This window comes from Xenopus tropicalis, chromosome 6, assembly GCF_000004195.4.
Source record: "Xenopus tropicalis strain Nigerian chromosome 6, UCB_Xtro_10.0, whole genome shotgun sequence".
Taxonomy (NCBI): domain Eukaryota; kingdom Metazoa; phylum Chordata; class Amphibia; order Anura; family Pipidae; genus Xenopus; species Xenopus tropicalis.
The window spans coordinates 8,288,111-8,311,030 of record NC_030682.2 but is presented as its reverse complement, the minus strand read 5'-3'; the positions used below and the strand labels follow the sequence as shown (position 1 = coordinate 8,311,030).

The following is a 22,920-nucleotide window of genomic DNA, read 5'->3' as shown; positions in this document are numbered from 1 at the left end:
AATCAACCCCCAAATGTGCCGTTGAACCAAATCCAAGCCCAAAACATACAGCTAAATCCAAATTCTTGAAAAAGTGTCAGCTCCTGAGCTCAGCAGCTCACAATATATACATCGATACCTTTAAAGTGCTCTCTCTTTGCCACTTGTGGTGGCCATGAACTGGAAGCAGAAGACCACAAGGGATAAATATTCTTCTGCTCCAATAAATGAGCAGTAAATAGAGTAGAACATTCTGGAAGCATGCTAAAAAGATGAAAAAAGGCAATTTAATAACATATGGGAGAATGAGGGGAATTAGGAAACATGAGTTCTGCGGAAGAAAATAATAAAGGCCCCACGGTGACGTCATGTGAGGGACAGAGGTCTCCGTTCTGCCCAATGAAATCACTGAATGCCCTCACATGATTCCTGGCACCACGACTGCTCCAGCCAGAGGTTTCCCTTTATCGCTGCTCATCAGGGCGCCTACAGGATGGGTTCTGTGCCGTTCCAGTCTATCACTGCTCCTTTCCATCTGCAAAACAGAGATATCCAATCCCATCATTCACTCTGCTCAAGCGACATTCCTTAGGTTCATATAAGATATACATAACCGGGATCTTAAAGGAAAGTCATTTTGGCATTTTACTGCCAATAGATTAGCCACATTAGTGCCACCTAGAACCCTATATTTATTCTGCAGAAACCATTACCATACCTGACTAACAGCCCTAGAAAATTTCTCCCTTTGTTTAAGATAGCAGCTGCCATTTTAGGTAGCTTCCTGCCTGCAGTCTGGCCGTTATAGCTCAGATTACACATTCCTAAAGGAGTGGGGGAGGGAGTTCTTAGCATTCTGGTGGGAGGGGGAGCAGGGGAGAGAAGAGAACTCCGCAGACTCCAGCCCCGGGAATTAAGGCTGTTTCTGAGAGAGTAAGTCAGACACTGGAACATCCTGTTTACAAAAATAGAGACAAGAAATCCTGTGTTTCTTTTGATAGAGGACTCAGTGGAGCATTACTGTGAGTGCTTATGGCTGTATTTACACAGACCTTTCTGATAAAGCTTACTGAGTTTTTACCTTTCCTTCTCCTTTAATGGATAAATGATGATGCCCCGATCGTGCTTTATATAGTAAATGCGGTCATTGTCCAATGGGTCTCCCTAGGCCTAACAATGGTATCAGCCCAGAATGTGAGTGGCCAAATCAGGGCCAGATCCACTCATTTGGAGACTTTTTCTAAACAAACGGATCTGGACCTTTACGCACCCAGTGAATCACAATCAAACACTGTTTGGAACCCGCACTCTGGAGGTGACGCAGCTCAAATTGCGTCCTTGGGAGTGTGCCCACAATTATGCTGCGATTATTACAAAGAAAAACAGCATTCTGGGTAAAAAACACAATGATTTGTGTCTGAAATTGCACTCTGCACATGTATTAGCAAATGACCCCATTTCTGTTCCCGTTCTACAACATCTGGATCCTTTTAATGGCTCACTGGGTTGACCGACTTACATATGGAGATTAGGAACGGATACATGTTCACTCATTGCCAAGTAGTGAATGGATGTAGAACAGAGAGAATCCAGAAATGTCCCTTGCCCCAGTGTCTGTCCATCTACCCCACCCAACTGGCCCTTCTCCACTCTGACTTTTCCTGTTATGAAAATAGACTCAAAGCTACAAACAGCAGGTGTTATGGAACCATTAGAAACCTCAGAGACTCTCAAGCGGTGAATGATTAGGATGTGTGTGGAACGGGCACCGCTGGAAAAGCAAAATAAAGATTGAATTCTAAAGATGATATATATATATAATGATATACAGGTATGGGACATCTTATCCAGAATGCTCAGGACTTGGGGTTTTCCAGATAAGGAGACTTTCCATAGTTTGGATCAACCATACATTAAGCCTACTAAAATATCATTTAAACATTAAATAAACTCAATAGAATAGTTCTGCCCCCAATAAGGGGTAATTATATCTTAGTTGGGATCAAGTACAGGTACTGTTTTATTATTACAGAGAAAAGGGAATCATTTAACCATTAAATAAACCCAATAGGGCTGTTCTGCCCCCAATAAGGGGTAATTATATCTTAGTTGGGATCAAGTACAGGTACTGTTTTATTATTACAGAGAAAAGGGGATCATTTAACCATGAAATAAACCCAATAGGACTGTTCTGCCCCAATAAGGGGTAATTATATCTTAGTTGGGATCAAGTACAGGTACTGTTTTATTATTACAGAGAAAAGGGAATCATTTAACCATTAAATAAACCCAATAGGGCTGTTCTGCCCCCAATAAGGGGTAATTATATCTTAGTTGGGATCAAGTACAGGTACTGTTTTATTATTACAGAGAAAAGGGAATCATTTAACCATTAAATAAACCCAATAGGGCTGTTCTGCCCCAATAAGGGGTAATTATATCTTAGTTGGGATCAAGTACAGGTACTGTTTTATTATTACAGAGAAAAGGGAATCATTTAACCATTAAATAAACCCAATAGGGCTGTTCTGCCCCCAATAAGGGGTAATTATATCTTAGTTGGGATCAAGTACAGGTACTGTTTTATTATTACAGAGAAAAGGGAATCATTTAACCATTAAATAAACCCAATAGGGCTGTTCTGCCCCAATAAGGGGTAATTATATCTTAGTTGGGATCAAGTACAGGTACTGTTTTATTATTACAGAGAAAAGGGAATCATTTAACCATTAAATAAACCCAATAGGATTGTTCTGCCCCCAATAAGGGGTAATTATATCTTAGTTGGGATCAAGTACAGGTACTGTTTTATTATTACAGAGAAAGGGGAATCGTTTAACCATTAAATAAACCCAATAGGGCTGTTCTGCCCCAATAAGGGGTAATTATATCTTAGTTGGGATCAAGTCCAGGTACTGTTTTATTATTACAGAGAAAAGGGAATCATTTAACCATTAAATAAACCCAATAGGGCTGTTCTGCCCCCAATAAGGGGTAATTATATCTTAGTTGGGATCAAGTACAGGTACTGTTTTATTATTACAGAGAAAAGGGAATCATTTAACCATTAAATAAACCCAATAGGGCTGTTCTGCCCCAATAAGGGGTAATTATATCTTAGTTGGGATCAAGTCCAGGTACTGTTTTATTATTACAGAGAAAAGGGAATCATTTAACCATTAAATAAACCCAATAGGGCTGTTCTGCCCCCAATAAGGGGTAATTATATCTTAGTTGGGATCAAGTATAGGTACTGTTTTATTATTACAGAGAAAAGGGAATCATTTAACCATTAAATAAACCCAATAGGATTGTTCTGCATGCATTTTATACACCGCTTAGGGAAGAAACATGTATACTGCTTACATGTATACTGCAGAGGCAGTGCTCCCAATATTGCTGAACTACATCCACACAACATACACAGAAGCCGCTGGGGGGGACACACACAATGGATATGATTTCATGGAATAACTTACTTGGTTCTTATACAGTGCTCCAGAGGCGGTGTCAGATCATTCTCTTGCTCTTCTATATACGTTGCGGCCGTGTCTGACAATAACAGAGGAACAGGAGCTTAGTAAAGGCATTACGGTTCCATAAAAAGCCCTTTAATATAGAAGCGGCGAGATTTTCCTAAAAGAACTGGAGTAAATCCCTTAAAGACTGTCATTTTGTTTACATATTCTAGAATACAGACGGGATTAGCGATGGCTGCTGTATCGCGGTGCCGGACACGTCTCTACGCACGATATTCACTTTGGCAGAGCTTTCTTATTATTTTATCAAATACCTTTATAAGGAGAGACATCTCTGTGACTGGCTAGGAGATAAATGAAAGGATTCGGCCATTGAAGACTGGAAAAAGAGCGTTCTAGTGGAGACAGTGCCTGAAAGACTATGGCACGATAGCCATGATATAGAGATCCCCATTAGAGGAATACACAGGTATAGTAGCCATGATATAGAGATCCCCATTAGAGGAATACACAGGTATAGTAGCCATGATATAGAGATCCCCATTAGAGGAATACACAGGTATAGTAGCCATGATATAGAGATCCCCATTAGAGCAATACATGGGTATACTAGCCATGATATAGAGATCACCATTAGAGGAATACACGGGTATAGTAGCCATGATATAGAGATCCCCATTAGAGGAATACACAGGTATAGTAGCCATGATATAGAGATCCCCATTAGCTGAATACACGGGTATAGTAGCCATGATATAGAGATCCCCATTAGAGGAATACACGGGTATAGTAGCCATGATATAGAGATCCCCATTAGAGGAATACACGGGTATAGTAGCCATGATATAGAGATCCCCATTAGAGGAATACACGGGTATAGTAGCCATGATATAGAGATCCCCATTAGAGGAATACACAGGTATAGTAGCCATGATATAGAGATCCCCATTAGAGGAATACAGGGGTATAGTAGCCATGATATAGAGATCCCCATTAGAGGAATACACAGGTATAGTAGCCATGATATAGAGATCCCCATTAGCTGAATACACGGGTATAGTAGCCATGATATAGAGATCCCCATTAGCTGAATACACGGGTATAGTAGCCATGATATAGAGATCCCCATTAGCTGAATACACGGGTATAGTAGCCATGATATAGAGATCCCCATTAGCTGAATACACGGGTATAGTAGCCATGATATAGAGATCCCCATTAGAGCAATACACAGGTATAGTAGCCATGATATAGAGATCCCCATTAGAGGAAAACACGGGTATAGTAGCCATGATATAGAGATCCCCATTAGAGGAATACACGGGTATAGTAGCCATGATATAGAGATCCCCATTAGAGCAATACACGGGTATAGTAGCCATGATATAGAGATCCCCATTAGAGGAATACACGGGTATAGTAGCCATGATATAGAGATCCCCATTAGAGAAAAATTACATGAAGAGATCCCCATTAGAGAATACACGGTATAGTAGCCATGATATAGAGATCCCCATTAGAGCAATACAACGGGTATAGTAGCCATGATATAGAGATCCCCATTAGAGGAATACACGGGTATAGTAGCCATGATATAGAGATCCCCATTAGAGGAATACACAGGTATAGTAGCCATGATATAGAGATCCCCATTAGAGCAATACACGGGTATAGTAGCCATGATATAGAGATCCCCATTAGAGGAATACACGGGTATAGTAGCCATGATATAGAGATCCCCATTAGAGGAATACACGGGTATAGTAGCCATGATATAGAGATCCCCATTAGAGGAATACACGGGTATAGTAGCCATGATATAGAGATCCCCATTAGAGGAATACACGGGTATAGTAGCCATGATAAGATCCCATTAGAGGAATACACAGGTATAGTAGCCATGATATAGAGATCCCCATTAGAGGAATACACAGGTATAGTAGCCATGATATAGAGATCCCCATTAGAGGAATACACGGGTATAGTAGCCATGATATAGAGATCCCCATTAGAGGAATACACGGGTATAGTAGCCATGATATAGAGATCCCCATTAGAGGAATACACAGGTATAGTAGCCATGATATAGAGATCCCCATTAGAGGAATACACGGGTATAGTAGCCATGATATAGAGATCCCCATTAGAGGAATACACAGGTATACTAGCCATGATATAGAGATCCCCATTAGAGCAATACATGGGTATACTAGCCATGATATAGAGATCCCCATTAGAGCAATACACAGGTATAGTAGCCATGATATAGAGATCCCCATTAGAGCAATGCAAGGGTATAGTAGCCATGATACAGAGATCCCCATTAGAGCAATACACGGGTATAGTAGCCATGATATAGAGATCCCCATTAGAGGAATACACAGGCATAGTGGCCATGATATAGAGATCCCCATTAGAGGAATACAAGGGTATAGTAGCCATGATATAAAGATCCCCATTAGAAGAATACCAAGGTATAGTAGCCATGATAGAGAGATCCCCATTAGAGGAATACCAAGGTATAGAAGCCATTTAAGAGCAGCTGCCCCCTATAAATACTGTGCAGCTAGAGAATGGCAGTAGGCAGTGCTTCAGTGTGGCAGCCTAGCGGTTCCATGGGGCACACAGTACAAGGACATGGCATACATAATTCATGGAGCACAGAATAAGTAGACAATGGAATTCCTGCAGAAAATGAGATTCCAGTCCAAGTGCTGCCATGCATTCCTCAGTAAAGCTGATGTCCCATAGACGTGGCAGGCTGGCTTTTTCCCACATTGACTGCTACATATACTGCTATTAGTTACCGACGGTCAGGCGTATCTCGTCCTGCTGGTTGGCCAGCCCGTCATAGTAATACAGATCAAACCGTCGCTCCATTTTCCAGTCGCTCATTAGCTCACGGCGCACACAGAACAGGACACTGAAGTGGCTCTCACTGCATATCACCCAGATCGGGAACCTTGGTGTTTTCAAATAGGAGCCGACCTGTAAAGCATACATACGTGTAAGTGTCAGTATGTAATAATACCATTAAAGTGCCTGTCGGTGCAGCCCAGATCCGTATAGTGTTTCTCCTACTCCCATGTAACCGGAGGAGTCCCAAGCCGGACTTGGATTTCTTACTATTGAGTGCTATTCTGATACCTACTGGGAGCTGCTATCTTGCTCCCTTCCCATTGTTCTGCTGATCGGCTGCTGGGGGTGAGGGGAGGGATATCACTCCAACTTGCAGCGCAGCAGTAAAGTGTGCCTGAGTCTGAGCTTTCAGAAGGAGCCAGTGCTACACATTAGAACTGCTTTCAGCTAACCTATCGTTTCTCCTACTCCCATGTAACTGGAGGAGTCCCAAGTCGGACTTGGATTTCTTACTATTGAGTGCTATTCTGATACCTACTGGGAGCTGCTATCTTGCTCCCTTCCCATTGTTCTGCTGATCGGCTGCTGGGGGTGAGGGGGGGGGGGATATCACTCCAACTTGCAGCGCAGCAGTAAAGTGTGCCTGAGTCTGAGCTTTCAGAAGGAACCAGTGCTACACATTAGAACTGCTTTCAGCTAACCTATTGTTTCTCCTACTCCCATGTAACTGGAGGAGTCCCAAGTCGGACTTGGATTTCTTACTATTGAGTGCGATTCTCGATACCTACTGGGAGCTGCTGACCTTATTAAAGGGGGGCTGAGTGCAACACGCAGGTAATTATGGTTGTTGGCATGTAATTATGTTATAATAAGCCTGGGAACAAGCATGGCCTAATATTGCTGCTATGCATCAAAGCGCAGAGAGAGATTTCAGGCTTGAGTTCTGATTAAATCTGCAAAGACAACAAGGCATATTGTGGCCCCAGGAATTGGCCCCCAGGTGTGCCGTACGTTCTGCCGTTCCAGATGTTCGATGTGGATAAATGGCTAAATGTGTCACTTGGCATTGAGTTAAGACCTGATCAAAGCAGAGGGCATGTTTCACCCTTGCCGGGCTATTAAACTTATCACAAACAGAGCCGTATGAATATGAGCCCCACTAAATCCCCCCCCCACTTAGCTAATCTCACTGACAGCGAGCGCAGATGTTTAAAGCATATTACTTTTGTTCAGGACGGACATTCCTGCATTCTCTTAAACTCTGTGTGAGGGGGGGAATTTCCTTTGCGAGAGATTTCAGGATCTGCCGTTCGACCTCAGGGCTCCGAGGGGGGTCACCGCCAGTTGAGCCCGAATGAATGGACGGCAGGACATTCCTATTACATAACCTGCCCCAAGTTACCGGGGAATGGGGGGGTGGCGGGACGGGGTTGGAAAGGCCTCTGTTCTTTGGCAGGGATTCCTGCTTTTTATTGCTGGCTGTTAGGCCTGTGTTTGGCAGCGGCACAGTGGAACCTGCGGGTCTCTAGATGGTGATGTTCCACCTGCTGAGCTTTCTATGTTGCTTGAGGGCCACAGGGCGACCCATGTTGAGCTACAGATACAGCCGGTCTGTTGCGGGCATCTAAGGCTTCCAAGTGACTACAATAAAGGGGTTGTTCACATTTGAATTAGTTTTTAGTATGATGTAGGGCAGTGATCCCCAACCAGTGGCTCCTGTGCAACATGTTGCTACCCAACCCCTTGGATGTTGCTCTCAGTGCCCCGAAACCAGGGAGTTATTTCTAAATTCCTGACTTGGGGGCAAGTTTTGGTTGGATAAAAACCAGACATACTGCCAAACAGAACCTTCTGTAGGCTTCTAGTCCATATAGAGGCTACCAAATAGCCAATAACAGCCCTTATTCGGCACCCGCAGGAACATGTCTTATGCTTGTGTTGCTCCCCAAATCTTTTTACATTTGAATGTGGCTCACAAGTAAAAAAAGGTTGGGGATCCCTGATGTAGAGAGTGATGTTCCCAAACATTTTGCAATTGGCCTTCATTTTTTATTATGGGCATTTTTTAAAATGATTTTGCTCTCCAGTATGGAATTTCAGCAGCTATCTGGTTGCTAGGGTCCAAAATACCCTGGCAACCAAGCAGTGATGTGAGCGAGACATTAGAATATGAATAGGAGAGGGCCTGACTAGAAATGCAATTGGACTGAGGACTGCATCAACGAGCCGAGGCGGTCCCTGATCTGATGGGAAAATCAAACCTGTCCAATTAAGACCTGCCCAATTTCAGGCCAGATCTTGAATTGGCCATAGACAGGGCAATTTGTAGTTGCCAATATCGGTCCCTTAGAGCGACTCGGCAGCTTATCGGCCCATGTATGGGCTTAACTGGGTAATATAGCCAAAGTCTATGCCCAAAGCTAATTAATACATCTCTGATACAAAATGCCCCAACCCCAATCAATACAAAGATAGAGTGAAAGCTGGCAGAGTATTATCCAGCACAATTGCACCTTGTTAGTGCAACACTGATCCCGAGGGAGAGTCTGAACCTAGAACCTTCTAGACGAGTTATAGAACATACATCTCCACATTGGCAGCTTATCGGCCGTGTATAGGCACTGAAGACGGGCCTGAAATCGGCCATATATCGATTGGGAAGGTTTAAAAATTTAGTCGGATCGGGGACCGCATCGACTCATTGATGCAATCCCCGAACTGACTGCGCCTATACTTGTCGTTCTAATTCGATCGTTTGGCCCCAGGGCCAAACAGCCGAATTAGTCAATATCGCCCACCCATAGGTGGGGATATCGGGAGAAGAACTGTTCACTTGGCGACCTCACCAAGCATGTGGATCTCAGCGTGTATGGCCAGCTTTGGTCAGGTAGGCCCAGCGGGGGTGCCCATACACGGGCAGATAAGCTGGCAAATCGGTCTGAAGGAGCTGAATCAGCAGCTGAAATCTGCCCATGTATGGGCACCTTTAGAGGACAGTAGGGAGACAATTTCAATAGAAAGAGTTTCACTGGGTAATATAGCCAAAGTCTGTGCCCAAAGCTAATTAATACATCTCTGATATAAAATGTCCCAACCCCAATCAATACAAAGATAGAGTGAAAGTATTATCTAGCACAACTGCACCTTGTTAGTGCAACACTGATCCCGAGGGAGAGTCTGAAAGAACTAGAACCTTCCTGCCGAGTAATAGAACAAACATCTCCGGAAGAAAATTCCATTTGATGGGAGATCTGGATAACGGCAATCACTTGTATAAAACAATTGTCCAGCGGTTCAAAACCGCAAGTATCTCTGGATCCGAAGAGCTGGCCTCTTCACAGAGAAGGAAAGGAGCCGTTTGGTGATTATCCAATGAAGAATTGTCCGCTATAATGCGCTGCAAAATCTTCCTGTCAACATGTTGTTCTGAAAATTACGCTTCCCAGTTTATCTTCGGTTTATGTGGAACTCCCATTACAAGTATCGAGTGCATCCTATAGTGCAGTGCTACTGAATAAGTAAAATAGAGTTTAAAGGACAAGTCAAGCCAAAAAATATATTTTTTGCCTAAAAGAAAACATAATTCCAAGCAACTTTTCAAGATACATTTTTAAGTTATATATAATGGCTTTTAAAAGCAGTGTTTGCCTGTCTGTTTATATTCCCTGCCCTGGCATATGAAACAGTGTAACACAAGGCAGCAGCCTGACAGACCTGACTCGCTGGGGGAGACTGACCCCTGAAACATTGTAAGACAAGGCAGCAGCCTGACAGACCTGACTCGCTGGGGGAGACTGACCCCTGAAACACTGTAACACAAGGCAGCAGCCTGACAGACCTGACTCGCTGGGGGAGACTGACCCCTGAAACAATGTAACACAAGGCAGCAGCCTGACAGACCTGACTCGCTGGGGGAGACTGACCCCTGAAACAGTGTAACACAAGGCAGCAGCCTGACAGACCTGACTCGCTGGGGGAGACTGACCCCTGAAACATTGTAAGACAAGGCAGCAGCCTGACAGACCTGACTCGCTGGGGGAGACTGACCCCTGAAACACTGTAAGACAAGGCAGCAGCCTGACAGACCTGACTCGCTGGGGGAGACTGACCCCTGAAACAGTGTAACACAAGGCAGCAGCCTGACAGACCTGACTCGCTGGGGGAGACTGACCCCTGAAACAGTGTAACACAAGGCAGCAGCCTGACAGACCTGACTCGCTGGGGGAGACTGACCCCTGAAACACTGTAACACAAGGCAGCAGCCTGACAGACCTGACTCGCTGGGGGAGACTGACCCCTGAAACAGTGTAACACAAGGCAGCAGCCTGACAGACCTGACTCGCTGGGGGAGACTGACCCCTAAAACACTGTAACCCAAGGCAGCAGCCTGACAGACCTGACTCGCTGGGGGAGACTGACCCCTGAAACAGTGTAACACAATGCAGCAGCCTGACAGACCTGACTCGCTAAGGGGGACTGACCCCTGAAACAGTGTAACACAAGGCAGCAGCCTGACAGACCTGACTCGCTGGGGGAGACTGACCCCTGAAACAGTGTAACACAAGGCAGCAGCCTGACAGACCTGACTCGCTGGGGGAGACTGACCCCTGAAACAGTGTAACACAAGGCAGCAGCCTGAGAGACCTGACTCACTGGGGGGAGACTGACCCCTGAAACACTGTAACACAAGGCAGCAGCCTGACAGACCAGACTCGCTGGGGGGAGACTGACCCCTGAAACACTGTAACACAAGGCAGCAGCCTGACAGACCTGACTCGCTGGGGGAGACTGAGTCCTGAAACACTGTAACACAAGGCAGCAGCCTGACAGACCTGACTCGCTGGGGGAGACTGACCCCTGAAACACTGTAACACAAGGCAGCAGCCTGACAGACCTGACTCGCTGGGGGAGACTGACCCCTGAAACACTGTAACACAAGGCAGCAGCCTGACAGACCTGACTCGCTGGGAGAGACTGACACCTGAAACAGTGTAACACAAGGCAGCAGCCTGACAGACCTGACTCGCTGGGGGAGACTGACCCCTGAAACACTGTAACACAAGGCAGCAGCCTGACAGACCTGACTCGCTGGGGGAGACTGACCCCTGAAACACTGTAACACAAGGCAGCAGCCTGACAGACCTGACTCGCTGGAGGAGACTGACCCCTGAAACAATGTAACACAAGGCAGCAGCCTGACAGACCTGACTCGCTAAGGGAGACTGACCCCTGAAACACTGTAACACAAGGCAGCAGCCTGACAGACCTGACTCGCTAAGGGAGACTGACCCCTGAAACAGTGTAACACAAGGCAGCAGCCTGACAGACCTGACTCGCTGGGGGAGACTGACCCCTGAAACAATGTAACACAAGGCAGCAGCCTGACAGACCTGACTCGCTGGGGGAGACTGACCCCTGAAACAATGTAACACAAGGCAGCAGCCTGACAGACCTGACTCGCTGGGGGGAGACTGACCCCTGAAACACTGTAACACAAGGCAGCAGCCTGACAGACCAGACTCGCTGGGGGGAGACTGACCCCTGAAACACTGTAACACAAGGCAGCAGCCTGACAGACCTGACTCGCTGGGGGAGACTGAGTCCTGAAACACTGTAACACAAGGCAGCAGCCTGACAGACCTGACTCGCTGGGGGAGACTGACCCCTGAAACACTGTAACACAAGGCAGCAGCCTGACAGACCTGACTCGCTGGGGGAGACTGACCCCTGAAACACTGTAACACAAGGCAGCAGCCTGACAGACCTGACTCGCTGGGAGAGACTGACACCTGAAACACTGTAACACAAGGCAGCAGCCTGACAATTTGATTGTAAGCTCTACAGGGCAGGGGCCTCCTTCCTCTTGTTTCTTTGACACTTAGCTCTTAATCTTTAATGCAGGTGTACTTAATACTGTAATGAGTCTGGTTTGTTCTATTAATTTGTTGTTCTGGTAGCTTTATATTATAGCAAGCAACTCCATTATTGATGAATTATCACCTTCATCAAGAGAGCTGGGTGATAAGAGGCCCCACTAGCCAGGGTTTGGGAGGAGGAGCAAGTAATACCCACCCACTCCAGGCCCCTCCATGGGCAATTAACTATTTGCTCCTCCCCAGAAGAGAATGGAAGTAACACATGACCCTACTTTTGAGCCATTTTCCCTCCACTAGGCTTGGGATATATTTAAACTGTAAAGCACTTTTTCTGCGAGAAATGTGAAAAAGTAGATACGAAATGCTAAGCTGATTTATCTGAACTTTGAGGGAAAACTAATAGAGATTTAATGCTGAAACAATGTGCCTAATAAAGCAACTTTCCCCAGCCTAATGCCCCAGTGTTTATCTTTCCCTGAACAGACTGTTTTCCCAATGTGGCCATGTAACACGGGTCAGCTGGAGAGCTTCACAGAGAACAAACATGTGGGAAATAGGTTCTTAGCGTTGGCTGGAACAGATCTTGGAATATCTGATGTATCCGTGTAATGACTTGCACAGTTTTTGTCGTAGGGAAAAACGGGGCTGCTCTGAAGAAGCAGCACATTTGCCCAAAATTCAGTCAAAATTTACTGCTGTGCTGCAAGATGGAGTGATATCCCCCCCCCCCCTCACCTCCAGCAGGCGATCAGCAGAACAATGGGAAGGGAGCAAGATAGCAGCTCCCAGTAGGTATCAGAATAGCACTCAATAGTAAGAAATCCAAGTCCGGCTTGGGACTCCTCCAGTTACATGGGAGTAGGAGAAACAATAGGTTAGCTGAAAGCAGTTCTAATGGGTAGCGCTGGCTGAAAGCTCAGACTCAGGCACACTTTACTGCTGCGCTGCAAGTTGGAGTGATATCCCCCTCACCCCCAGCAGCCGATCAGCAGAACAATGGGAAGGGAGCAAGATAGCAGCTCCCAGTAGGTATCAGAATAGCACTCAATAGTAAGAAATCCAAGTCCGGCTTGGGACTCCTCCAGTTACATGGGAGTAGGAGAAACAATAGGTTAGCTGAAAGCAGTTCTAATGGGTAGCGCTGGCTGAAAGCTCAGACTCAGGCACAAGGCACTGAGATGGCGCCTACACACCAATATTACAGCTACAAATACATTTGTTGGTTGAAGAATAAAAGGTTAAATGGCAGAGGGAATTATTTGCTGTGTAACAGTGTCATTTAGAAATAAAAAGTGCCCCATAAATATCATGGCAGTGTCCCTTTAAGGGGGGGAATAAAAGGAGCCAGGGTGGATCTAATATACCTGGCACACATTGTAGTGCTCAAACAGAGAAAGGAATCCGATGTCGGTGCGGTGAGCGACTCCTCTGAGAAGGGTGATGTTCCCGTTACCAGAATCGAGCTCCACGACATCATTGAACACGTTGGACACGGCTCTGCCGCTGAGGATGAGGTTCACAAGCTCCTGGTTTTAAAGAGCAAACAGAATTAGCAAATAAAGTTGTGTTTAAATTGAATATATGCTAGGAACATTGCTATATGCATTACCTCCCTCCCCTCCAGAAGATGGAACACTTGCCCTTTAAGCTGACTTTTTGTATGTTACAGAATGGCCCAGTTTTTAGCAACTTTTCAGTTGGTCTTCATTTATCCTTTGAATAATTTCCCTTCCTCTTCTGACTCTTTCAAGCTTTCAAAAGGGGGGTCACTGACCCCGAAAGCCAAAACGTTTTCTCTGTGAGGCTCCAGTTCTATTCAGGCCCACTCCTATTTATATTCCACTTTCTCATTCAGAGCAAAAATGATCATAATCTGTAACAATGGCCCCTTTATTGGAGCCCCCTATAGATCCTCTCAGGTCCCTGTCTGTGTTTCAAATGAAGGGTGGGCGTGTCCTAACGTCCCCTGCCAGAAGCGCAGTAGGAGGGGCAGAGCCAATCACAGCCCTGCAGTCTCCCAAGCACAGACAGGCTTCAGTTCCCTATCAGCTCAGCCTAGCTGCTGATTGGTTCTCCCCAGCACCTTTATAGATGATTATTTCCCTCCAAGGTATACTTGGTGGGGGTTCGTTGCTAAAGTAACGTCTAGCCTTTTCATGTGTGCCCCAGAAGAAATATTGTGGTGATACTTAATGGCTGTATTTACAGCAACCTTTCCTTGTTGCCATGGGTTACCATATAGATTTTCAGAAAGCCACCGTGACATAAATATAAGAGCAACCACCAGTTAATGAATATGCGATTCACAGTGATTGCTATTGTTGAACCCTTCCAGGGAACAAATAATCAATAATTTCCTTCCGTTTGAGTCACTCAATCTTGTTTATCTCTCCTTCTTATCTTTAGATTCAAATCTACACATACTTTTAGCAGAAACCACTGGTATTAGGAAAGGAATACTTCCTACCACTGATATCATATCCACACAAATGGCTTCCTACATTGCCCAGCAATGTTTGCTTATCCGTTGTAGGACACTCTGGTCCATGCTGGTTCCCCACAGCTATTCAGCATTTATCTGAGGCTTCAGAAACTGCCTCCATGCCTGATATAGGGCTCATTTAGAGTTGTCAAGTCCCCCTTGTAGGACCTGAATTCCTTATCTAGCTCCTTATAATATTCCTGTTCATCGTCTAGTCTCCCTGGTTCTGTTCTAGTTCTGCTCCTGTTTATTCCTATTGTTTGTCTATTTATCTGACTTCCTGCTGGACCCTAGGCCTGCTTGACCTTGTCGATCTCTAAGTGAACCTGACATGTGTCTGTTCTCTGTTGTAGGATGCTCTAGTTGATGCTGGTTCCCCAAAGCTATTCAGAATTTATCTCATCTGAGGCTTCAGAAACTGCCTCCGTGCCTGATATAGGGCTCATTTAGAGTTGTCAAGTCCCCTTTGTAGGACCTGAATTCCTTATCTAGCTCCTTATAATATTCCTGTTCATCATCTAGTCTCCCTGGTTCTGTTCTAGTTCTGCTCCTGTTTATTCCTATTTTTTGTCTATTTATCTGACTTCCTGCTGGACCCTAGGCCTGCTTGACCTTGTTGATCTCTATAGCTGGCCATACACGGACCGATAATATCGTACGAAACCTCGTTTTGTACGATATTCGGTGAGTCAACCGATATCGCAGGAAGCTGCTGATATCGGACGACTCACCGATCGGGCGGGTTAAAAGATTTTGATCGGGCGCCATAGAAGGTGCCTGAGCAAAATCTGCCTTCAGGGCTGAATCAGCAGAAGAAGGTAGAAATCCTATTGTTTCTACCTCCTTATCTGACGATTCAGCCCTGAACGTTAGTGGTGGATTGGAACGATCTTTCGTGTGACCATCGAAAATCGCCACCTGACATGTGTCTGTTCTCTGTTTCTACCCCTTACTGGTACTTTTACAACATCCTGTGAACTTAAGCCTCTTCCTATTAACCCCCACCTCTCACTTGCCCTTGTGGGTGCATTTGGGGCCCTGCTCTATGGGCTCATAGGGCTCCTTACAAAGGGAAATGGGGCACTTATAGACATAGGAGCGTGCCACGCCTTGGCTCATTCAGCTTTTGGGTAACCCGACGGGACATATTTTGGAATTCCTAGGTGTATGTTCTTCTTCCCAAGATAAATACGAAATGAAAGCCTACTTACTTGTGTGCAGTAGGAGTGGGCGCCAATTAAGCAGTTTGTGGAAACGTCAAAATCCTTCTGCACTCTGCAACAAACGGCAAATTACAATTCAAACATTTTCCTTCCAGATAAGCAACAAAAATGTGTCTGAGGAACACGTCGTGGCCAAATCACGTTAGGATAGGTAAATAATATACGCGATTTGGGAATTCAGGAAACTCGGAATAGTTTATGGGGAGTGTTTTTCCTGGCAGATAATTAGAAAGTCGTTAATCTAAAGACAAAGGTGAATCGGGGGCCATCTTACGTATCAGAACGTACAATAGGCGAGATACTGGTAAAACAACACACGTTCTGAATTAGGAAATAAGCTGTTCTTTATATTTCCTAGATTCTAGTACAACAGAACATGGGCTGATTACGAGCGTTTGTTATCAACATCAGTTCGTTGCTGCATCCGGCAAACCAGATGGTGAATCCAAGCGTCCAACATGGCCGCCCTGAGGGTTACAAAACACTCAATCGTCTAAATTCCCCATTAGCTCTTGCTTTCCAGCATTGCATCACTAGCAAAGAAACTCTAATGTACCCTACTGAAGCATTGGAACATTTTGCTTCAAGAACCAAAGTACATACACCTCACTGGGCCAACTGAACAATCCTTCTTACACTGGGGGGGGGGGGGGGGGGCTGTTATCCTTATTACAGACAAAAATAAAGTGATGAAATAGTAATACAGATATTTTTTTAATCCGGAATGGAAGAAGGTTGGCTTCATCCACAGGACAGCGGCACAGAGGAAATAATCACCGTAGCGTCTCTACCCACCGGGGCTCATGGTTTGTGGAATATCCCAGAGGAATATTACAAAACCTGTAGAACCGTGTTAGCCAGTAGCAACAATAATAAAGGAAAACACAAAAACTGTTATTGAAATGATACCTATTTTGGCTAACAATAAAAAATGCTGGTAGCTCAGATTACACCGCACATTTGGGAGGGGGAGCAAGAGATGATGGGACGAGGAGGAGGAGAAGGGAGGGGGAGAGAGGAGCAAATTGAGCAGACTCGTGCCCGTGCCCTGAAGGATTTTTCTGAGAGTAGAAAGTCTGACACAGAAGGACATGTTTACACAAAAGAAAAGAAATCCTGTGTTTCTTTTGATAGAGGACTCTGTGTTCTGTAAGTGCTTATGGCTGTATTTACATAGACCATTTGGATAAAGCTTTTGGGGTATTATACATGGCATAGGCACTGTATTTATCCTGCCATGTGCACAAAAGGAGACAAAGTCCTGTGTTTCTTTTGATAGAGGACTCTCAAGGCTGTATTTACATAGACCTATCTGATAAAGCCTACTTAGTTTTACCTTTTCTTCTCCTTTAAAGGAACAGTAACACCAGCAAATAAAAGAGCTTTAAAGTAATTAAAACATAATGCACTGTTGCCCTGCACTGGTAAAGGTTTCTTTTGATAGAGGACTCAGCGTTTCGGTTAGTGTTTATGGTTTAATTTACATACACCTTTCTGATAAACCTTACTTAGTTTTTACCTTTCCTTCTCCTTTAAGGCCCTGTCTTAATGTGTTAAATAACTCCATACACTTGAATTGATAGATCTTTCTTTCTCGTTCTGTTTTAAAGTTTCCTTTTAGAATTAAGACCCTATTTGTAACTTTCTAATTTATTTCTCATGAACCCTACTCTCTTACCTAAAGGTACACTCGCTTGGCGAGCGGATTTTCACCCGATATCCCCACCTACGGGAACGTGTAGGCTAATTTGATCGTTTGGCCCCAGGGCCTATAACGAAGGGTATAGGCAAAGTCGGTTCGGGGACCCCATCAACGAGCCGATGCGGTCCCCGATCCGACTAGATTTTTTAACCTGCCCGATCGCTATCTGCCCTATTTCAGGCCAGATATTGGTTGGGCAGGCCCGTCGGTAGTGCCCCTACATGAGCCGATTAGCTGCCGAATCAGTCTAAGGGACCCATATCGGCAGCTAGAATCAGCCCTTAACAGTATATATGCTGTGCCATTCCAGCTTCCATTTGCATTTTGCCTGACGAAGGGGCCTTAGAGCTCCAAAAGCCTGCAATGTATTTGTATTGTTAGCCAATATAAGTCTCATTTACAGAGGAATATTGGGATTCCCAGAGGAATATTGGATTTCAAAAGCTGAACTAAACACTGAATCACGAGATCAGCAGTAAACATTCTATACAAGTCTGACTCGGCAATGATCTCCCCCCCCCCCCGCCCACTCATTAAAAACCGACAAGGGGAATAGACACATGGTGTAACATCTCCCCAGAACACCGTTTATAGAAGCAGAAATCTGAAATGGAGAGCCTTGATTCCTCTTGTTTTATCAGTAGGGCGAGAATCCAAGCTAATTAAAGAGTTTGGGTGCAGCTTTCAGCCATGGCATGGGTTATTACTAGTACTCAGTATACCAAGTGATGGAGGCAGGGATCTGCTGGAGAGATTAGGTGCCTGTGACAAAAGGAGGATATTCCGAGTGCATGTTTAGCAGTAAACACTATGGGAATCTACAAACCATCACGAGAAGTGCACCTGCATAACGAATTATCTCCGAATGAAGGAAGTCCCAATCAGGAGGGCTCGGCAGGAACGTGGCTGCCAAGAAACACCCCAGATTAACTGTTCTCTCCTAGGTGCACTTACTCCTAACACAATCTGGGCAGTGACTATAAGAATAGCTAAGACACAAATAGTTGGGAATTGAGCTCATAATTTCATGTTAATTTCAAACATCGGGATGGTTCCCCATAGTACTGTATGGTTCCGTATAGGGCAGGGGTGGGCAAATTATGGCCAGCGGGCCACATCCGGCCGTTTGCCTCTTTAATCCGGCCCCCTTAAAAGAATGACAGGCCCTGATTGGTTGCGCCCCGTGCATCCTTTTATATCCTTTATCTTTATATAAAAGGATGCAGTGGGGAGGCTGGGGACAGAAGCAGCCAAGGACGGAGGTAGTAGGGGGTTGCTGGAGGAGGGAGCTGGAAGGGGCCCAGGGAGGGAGGGGAAGATGGAGGATGCTGGGGGGAGCTGGAGGGAGGATTTTGAGGAGAAGCTGGAGGATGCTGGGGGGGGGGGAGCTGCAGGATGCTGGGGAGTGGAGCTGGAGGATGCTGGGGAGTGGAGCAGGAGGATGCTGGGGGGAGGGAACTGGAGGATGCCGGGGAGTGGAGCTGGAGGATGCCGGGGAGTGGAGCTGGAGGATGCCGGGGAGTGGAGCTGGAGGATGCCGGGGAGTGGAGCTGGAGGATGCCGGGGAGTGGAGCTGGAGGATGCCGGGGAGTGGAGCTGGAGGATGCCGGGGAGTGGAGCTGCAGGATGCTGGGGTGGCGAGTTGCAGGATGCTGGGGAGTGGAACTGGAGGATGCTGGGTGGGAGCTGAGAGGCCCCATGATTTCTGATGGCAGCCCTGGGTGTAACGCTGGCCAGGCCCATCTGTAAGTCAATGTGGCCCTTGAGCAAAAAAGTTTGCCCACCCCTGGTATAGGGGCAGAGCTCAAAAGCTATTGGCAGCTAAGAAATTTGAATGTGAACCTAATGAACTGCAGCACTCGCACATTATTCGACAAATACAACTCATCCTATCTAGTGATTGGGTATTTATTTCTATAAATATTATTACTATAAAACATTTTCCACCAATACAGCTCCTAAATGAATGTTGGAAACAGTGGCACCAACCTAGAGGCACCAACCTACATAACCCAATTAGGTGACTGATGGGCCCATCTGCAAGGGACGTGGAACAGTACAGACTCACAGATTGAGAGAATAAACTTATTTGTCTGGAAACATCACTCTCCAACTGCTTCACAAACTCTGAGGTTGGCCATACATGTAACTATCCGCTTGTTGGGCAAGGCAGTCAAACAAGCAGAATTTTTACAGATATGACCACCTTGAGGTAGATGATATTGGGTTGATGGTTCCCAATGCACTACAAGCAGGCAATTGTGGTGATGATCAATGAATCGATGCATCCCTTGCCCCAATGGGGTTTTTAAACCTGACAAATCAACATCTGGTCGATTTTCAGGCAGATATTGGATGAGGGAGCCTTGTAAGGCCCCATACATGGGTCTGTCGGCAGCTTTTATTGACCCATGTATGTAAAAAAGTCCCATCGGTAATCTCAAAAGTAAAAATAGTAACTTTCTGACTCTCTTTTTATACAACCTCCACTTACTTTGTTGCTGGAAACCTTATTTAGCCATGTTTATGTTTAAGGTTAATGACTATATGACCATTTCTCCACAATGACCAAATGACTGCCAAGGTCCACCATGGCCTCCTCATCTGTCTTACAGCAAAGAACCCAGCATTGATTGATGTTGTTTCTGTCTGGAAACATCACTCTCCAACTGCTTCACAAACTCTGAAGCTGGCCATACACGTAACAAACCACTCGTTGGGCAAGGCAGCCAAACAAACAGAACTTTTATAGATATGACCACCTTTAGGTAGACAATATTGGGCTGATGGTTCACAATACACTACAAGCAGGCCGTTGTGGTGAGGATCAAGGCATCCCTTGCCCCAATGGGGTTTTTAAACCTGGCCAATCAACATCTGGTCCATTTTCAGGCAGATATTGGATGGAGGAACCTTGGATGGTCCCACATGTGGGTCTGTCAGCAACTTTTATCAGCCCATGTATGGCCACCTTTAAAAAAAAAAGTCCCACCAATTATCTCAAAAGTGGAAATAGTAACTTTCAAACCCTTTCTTTATACAACCTCCACCTACTTTGTTGCTTGAAACCTTATTTAGCCATCTTTATACTAAACTCTATGGTCTGTAGAAGCTTAATGACTATATGACCATTTCTCCACAATGACCAAAGGTCCACCATGGCCTCCTCGTCTGTCAAAGAACCCAGCATTGTATTGAACATTTCATGTTGTATTAACAAAATAAATCAAACCAACCTAGGATATAATAGTATATAGTGTACTCTTCCACTAACCTAAATAATCCGTTTATGGGTATCTTTAGTGCATTTTGGCTTAAATAACAACTACAAATGTCCTGACATTACTTGGCTTTGTGGGTTATTTCACTAGTACATTAGGTCTAGTTCAAGTGATATTATAATCTAAAATATGTTCAGCACTGATAACCACGGGACTAGGAGGGTTGGCTGTATACACAAATGATAAAAAAATCTTATACTATTAAGAGCACGGATGATAGTGGTGAGTTTGATAAAAACAAACATTTTAAAAATGGTATAAATATTCATAATTAAAAAAATGGAAAAAGCACCTGACACTTTAAAATTACTCCTATCTTTCAAGACTGATTAAGAAGTATACAGAATAAAGGGAAAGTTATCCCTTATCCAGCTACCCAAAAGCTGGGGCTAACTTTGCCCGTGTTTGGGCACTTCGGGGCTGATGAGTATTGAAAGTGATGTTCGTTGGAAAGTCGTCCTGCTGTATTCTGCTCTTTATTTCTTCCATTTGATTCTGGAATCGTTGCACTCTGAAGAAGGTGTGTGCTGCGAAACAGCAGTGGGAGTTCACCGTGATTCTGAAATGTTTGAAGAGTGTTGGCAAAACCCCAAAAGGTAATTTACGACCGGTGCAATTATAGAATGGCAAAGTACCTTGGGATCAGTGGCAGAAGTGGGTAAAAAAATAAAAATAAAGGAGGGAAGATGGTATGCAGCATGCAAAAGCAATAAGCCCCATGCACTGTGAAACAAGGCCTAACCCAACCACATGGCCTTTGTTACACCTTTTTTAAAGATTCCAAAATAAAATGAAAATGTTGGATTGAGGATAAGGCCTTTTATGGCACAGAAGCCCCAGCAGTTGATGGCACAGTGTTGCCCTAACAAGTATTTATATTAGACATGTACTAGCCTCCTCCCAACCTTGCTTGTCCCCTGTGCAAAGCTTCCCCCTGATGTGTTTTCCCACTGCCAGGCCTCCTCCTCCTCCTGGCACCACCCCTATACATGTAGGTCACCCCTATACATGTAGGTCTCTTTTTCTTTCCACTCTTTAACATCTTCCCTGCGCCTCCTGTCCCAGATGCCAACCCTCCTTTCTGTGCTGTCCAGATAGTATCCAGTATTCAAAAATGTTGCATTCTGCATGGTTAAAACAAGCTCCTATAATCCCAGAGACTGATCTGATCATTGGTCTCCTAGGCCAATGATCAGATCTACACAATTTGACCAATGCAAAAAAGTTAGGCACACCCAAGTTTTTGTATTTACTTGCCATATAAAAGTATGCCAGGTGGAGACAGAAGTCGGAGGATGCCAAAGTAGCCGCACCGCGCTGTAGGTCCCTGGGGGGGGGGGGGGGTGGAGCATTCTGGGAAGGACGCTGGGGGGAGGATGCTGGGGAATGAAGCTTGATTATGCTGGGTGGAGGAGCTGGAGGATGCTGGGGGCGGAGTTGCAGGAAGCTGGGGAGTGGAGCTGGAGGATGCTGGGGTGGGGAGCTGGAGGATGCTGGGGAGTGGAGCTGGAGGATGTTGGGGAGAATGCTCGGGTGATGAGCTGCAGGATGTTGGGGAAGATGCTGTGGTGGGGAGCTGCAGGATGCTGGGGAGTGGAGCTGGAGGATGCTGGGGTGGGGAGTTGCAGGAAGCTGGGGAGTGGAGCTGGAGGATGCTGGGGTGGGGAGCTGTAGGATGCTGGGGAGTGGAGCTGGAGGATATTGGGGAGAATTCTGGGGTGAGAAGCTGCAGGATGTTGGGGAGGATGCTGTGGTGGGGAGCTGCAGGATGCTGGGGAGTGGAGCTGGAGGATATTGGGGAGAATGCTGGGGTGAGGAGCTGCAGGATGTTGGGGAGGATGCTGTGGTGGGGAGCTGCAGGATGCTGGGGAGTGGAGCTGTGGGATGCTCGGGGGTAGCTGAGAGGCCCCGTGATTTCTGACGGCAGCCCTGGGCGTAACACTGGCCCGGCTGTACGTGAATGTGGCCCCTGAGCCAAAAAGTTTGCCCACCTCTGCTATACAGACTGCATTATCTCTGTTAAAACAAACTATTGGGGA

At 45.5% G+C, this 22,920-nt stretch overlaps 1 protein-coding gene across 1 annotated transcript in view; it reads right to left on the bottom strand.

Annotated features, from left to right (window-relative positions):
- Nucleotides 1–244: 244 nt before the first annotated feature.
- The window catches only part of mindy4 (MINDY lysine 48 deubiquitinase 4), a 64,376-nt gene continuing 41,700 nt past the window's right edge, over nucleotides 245–22,920 (bottom strand). Inside the window, exons 14-18 of the mRNA NM_001079472.1 lie at nucleotides 15,887–15,950; nucleotides 13,558–13,719; nucleotides 6,266–6,446; nucleotides 3,459–3,531; nucleotides 245–514 (exon numbers count right to left, since the gene is read on the bottom strand). Of these exons, the coding sequence (NP_001072940.1) occupies nucleotides 466–514; nucleotides 3,459–3,531; nucleotides 6,266–6,446; nucleotides 13,558–13,719; nucleotides 15,887–15,950 (529 nt within the window). The 3' untranslated portion in view covers nucleotides 245–465. The remainder of the gene's footprint in view (nucleotides 515–3,458; nucleotides 3,532–6,265; nucleotides 6,447–13,557; nucleotides 13,720–15,886; nucleotides 15,951–22,920) is intronic.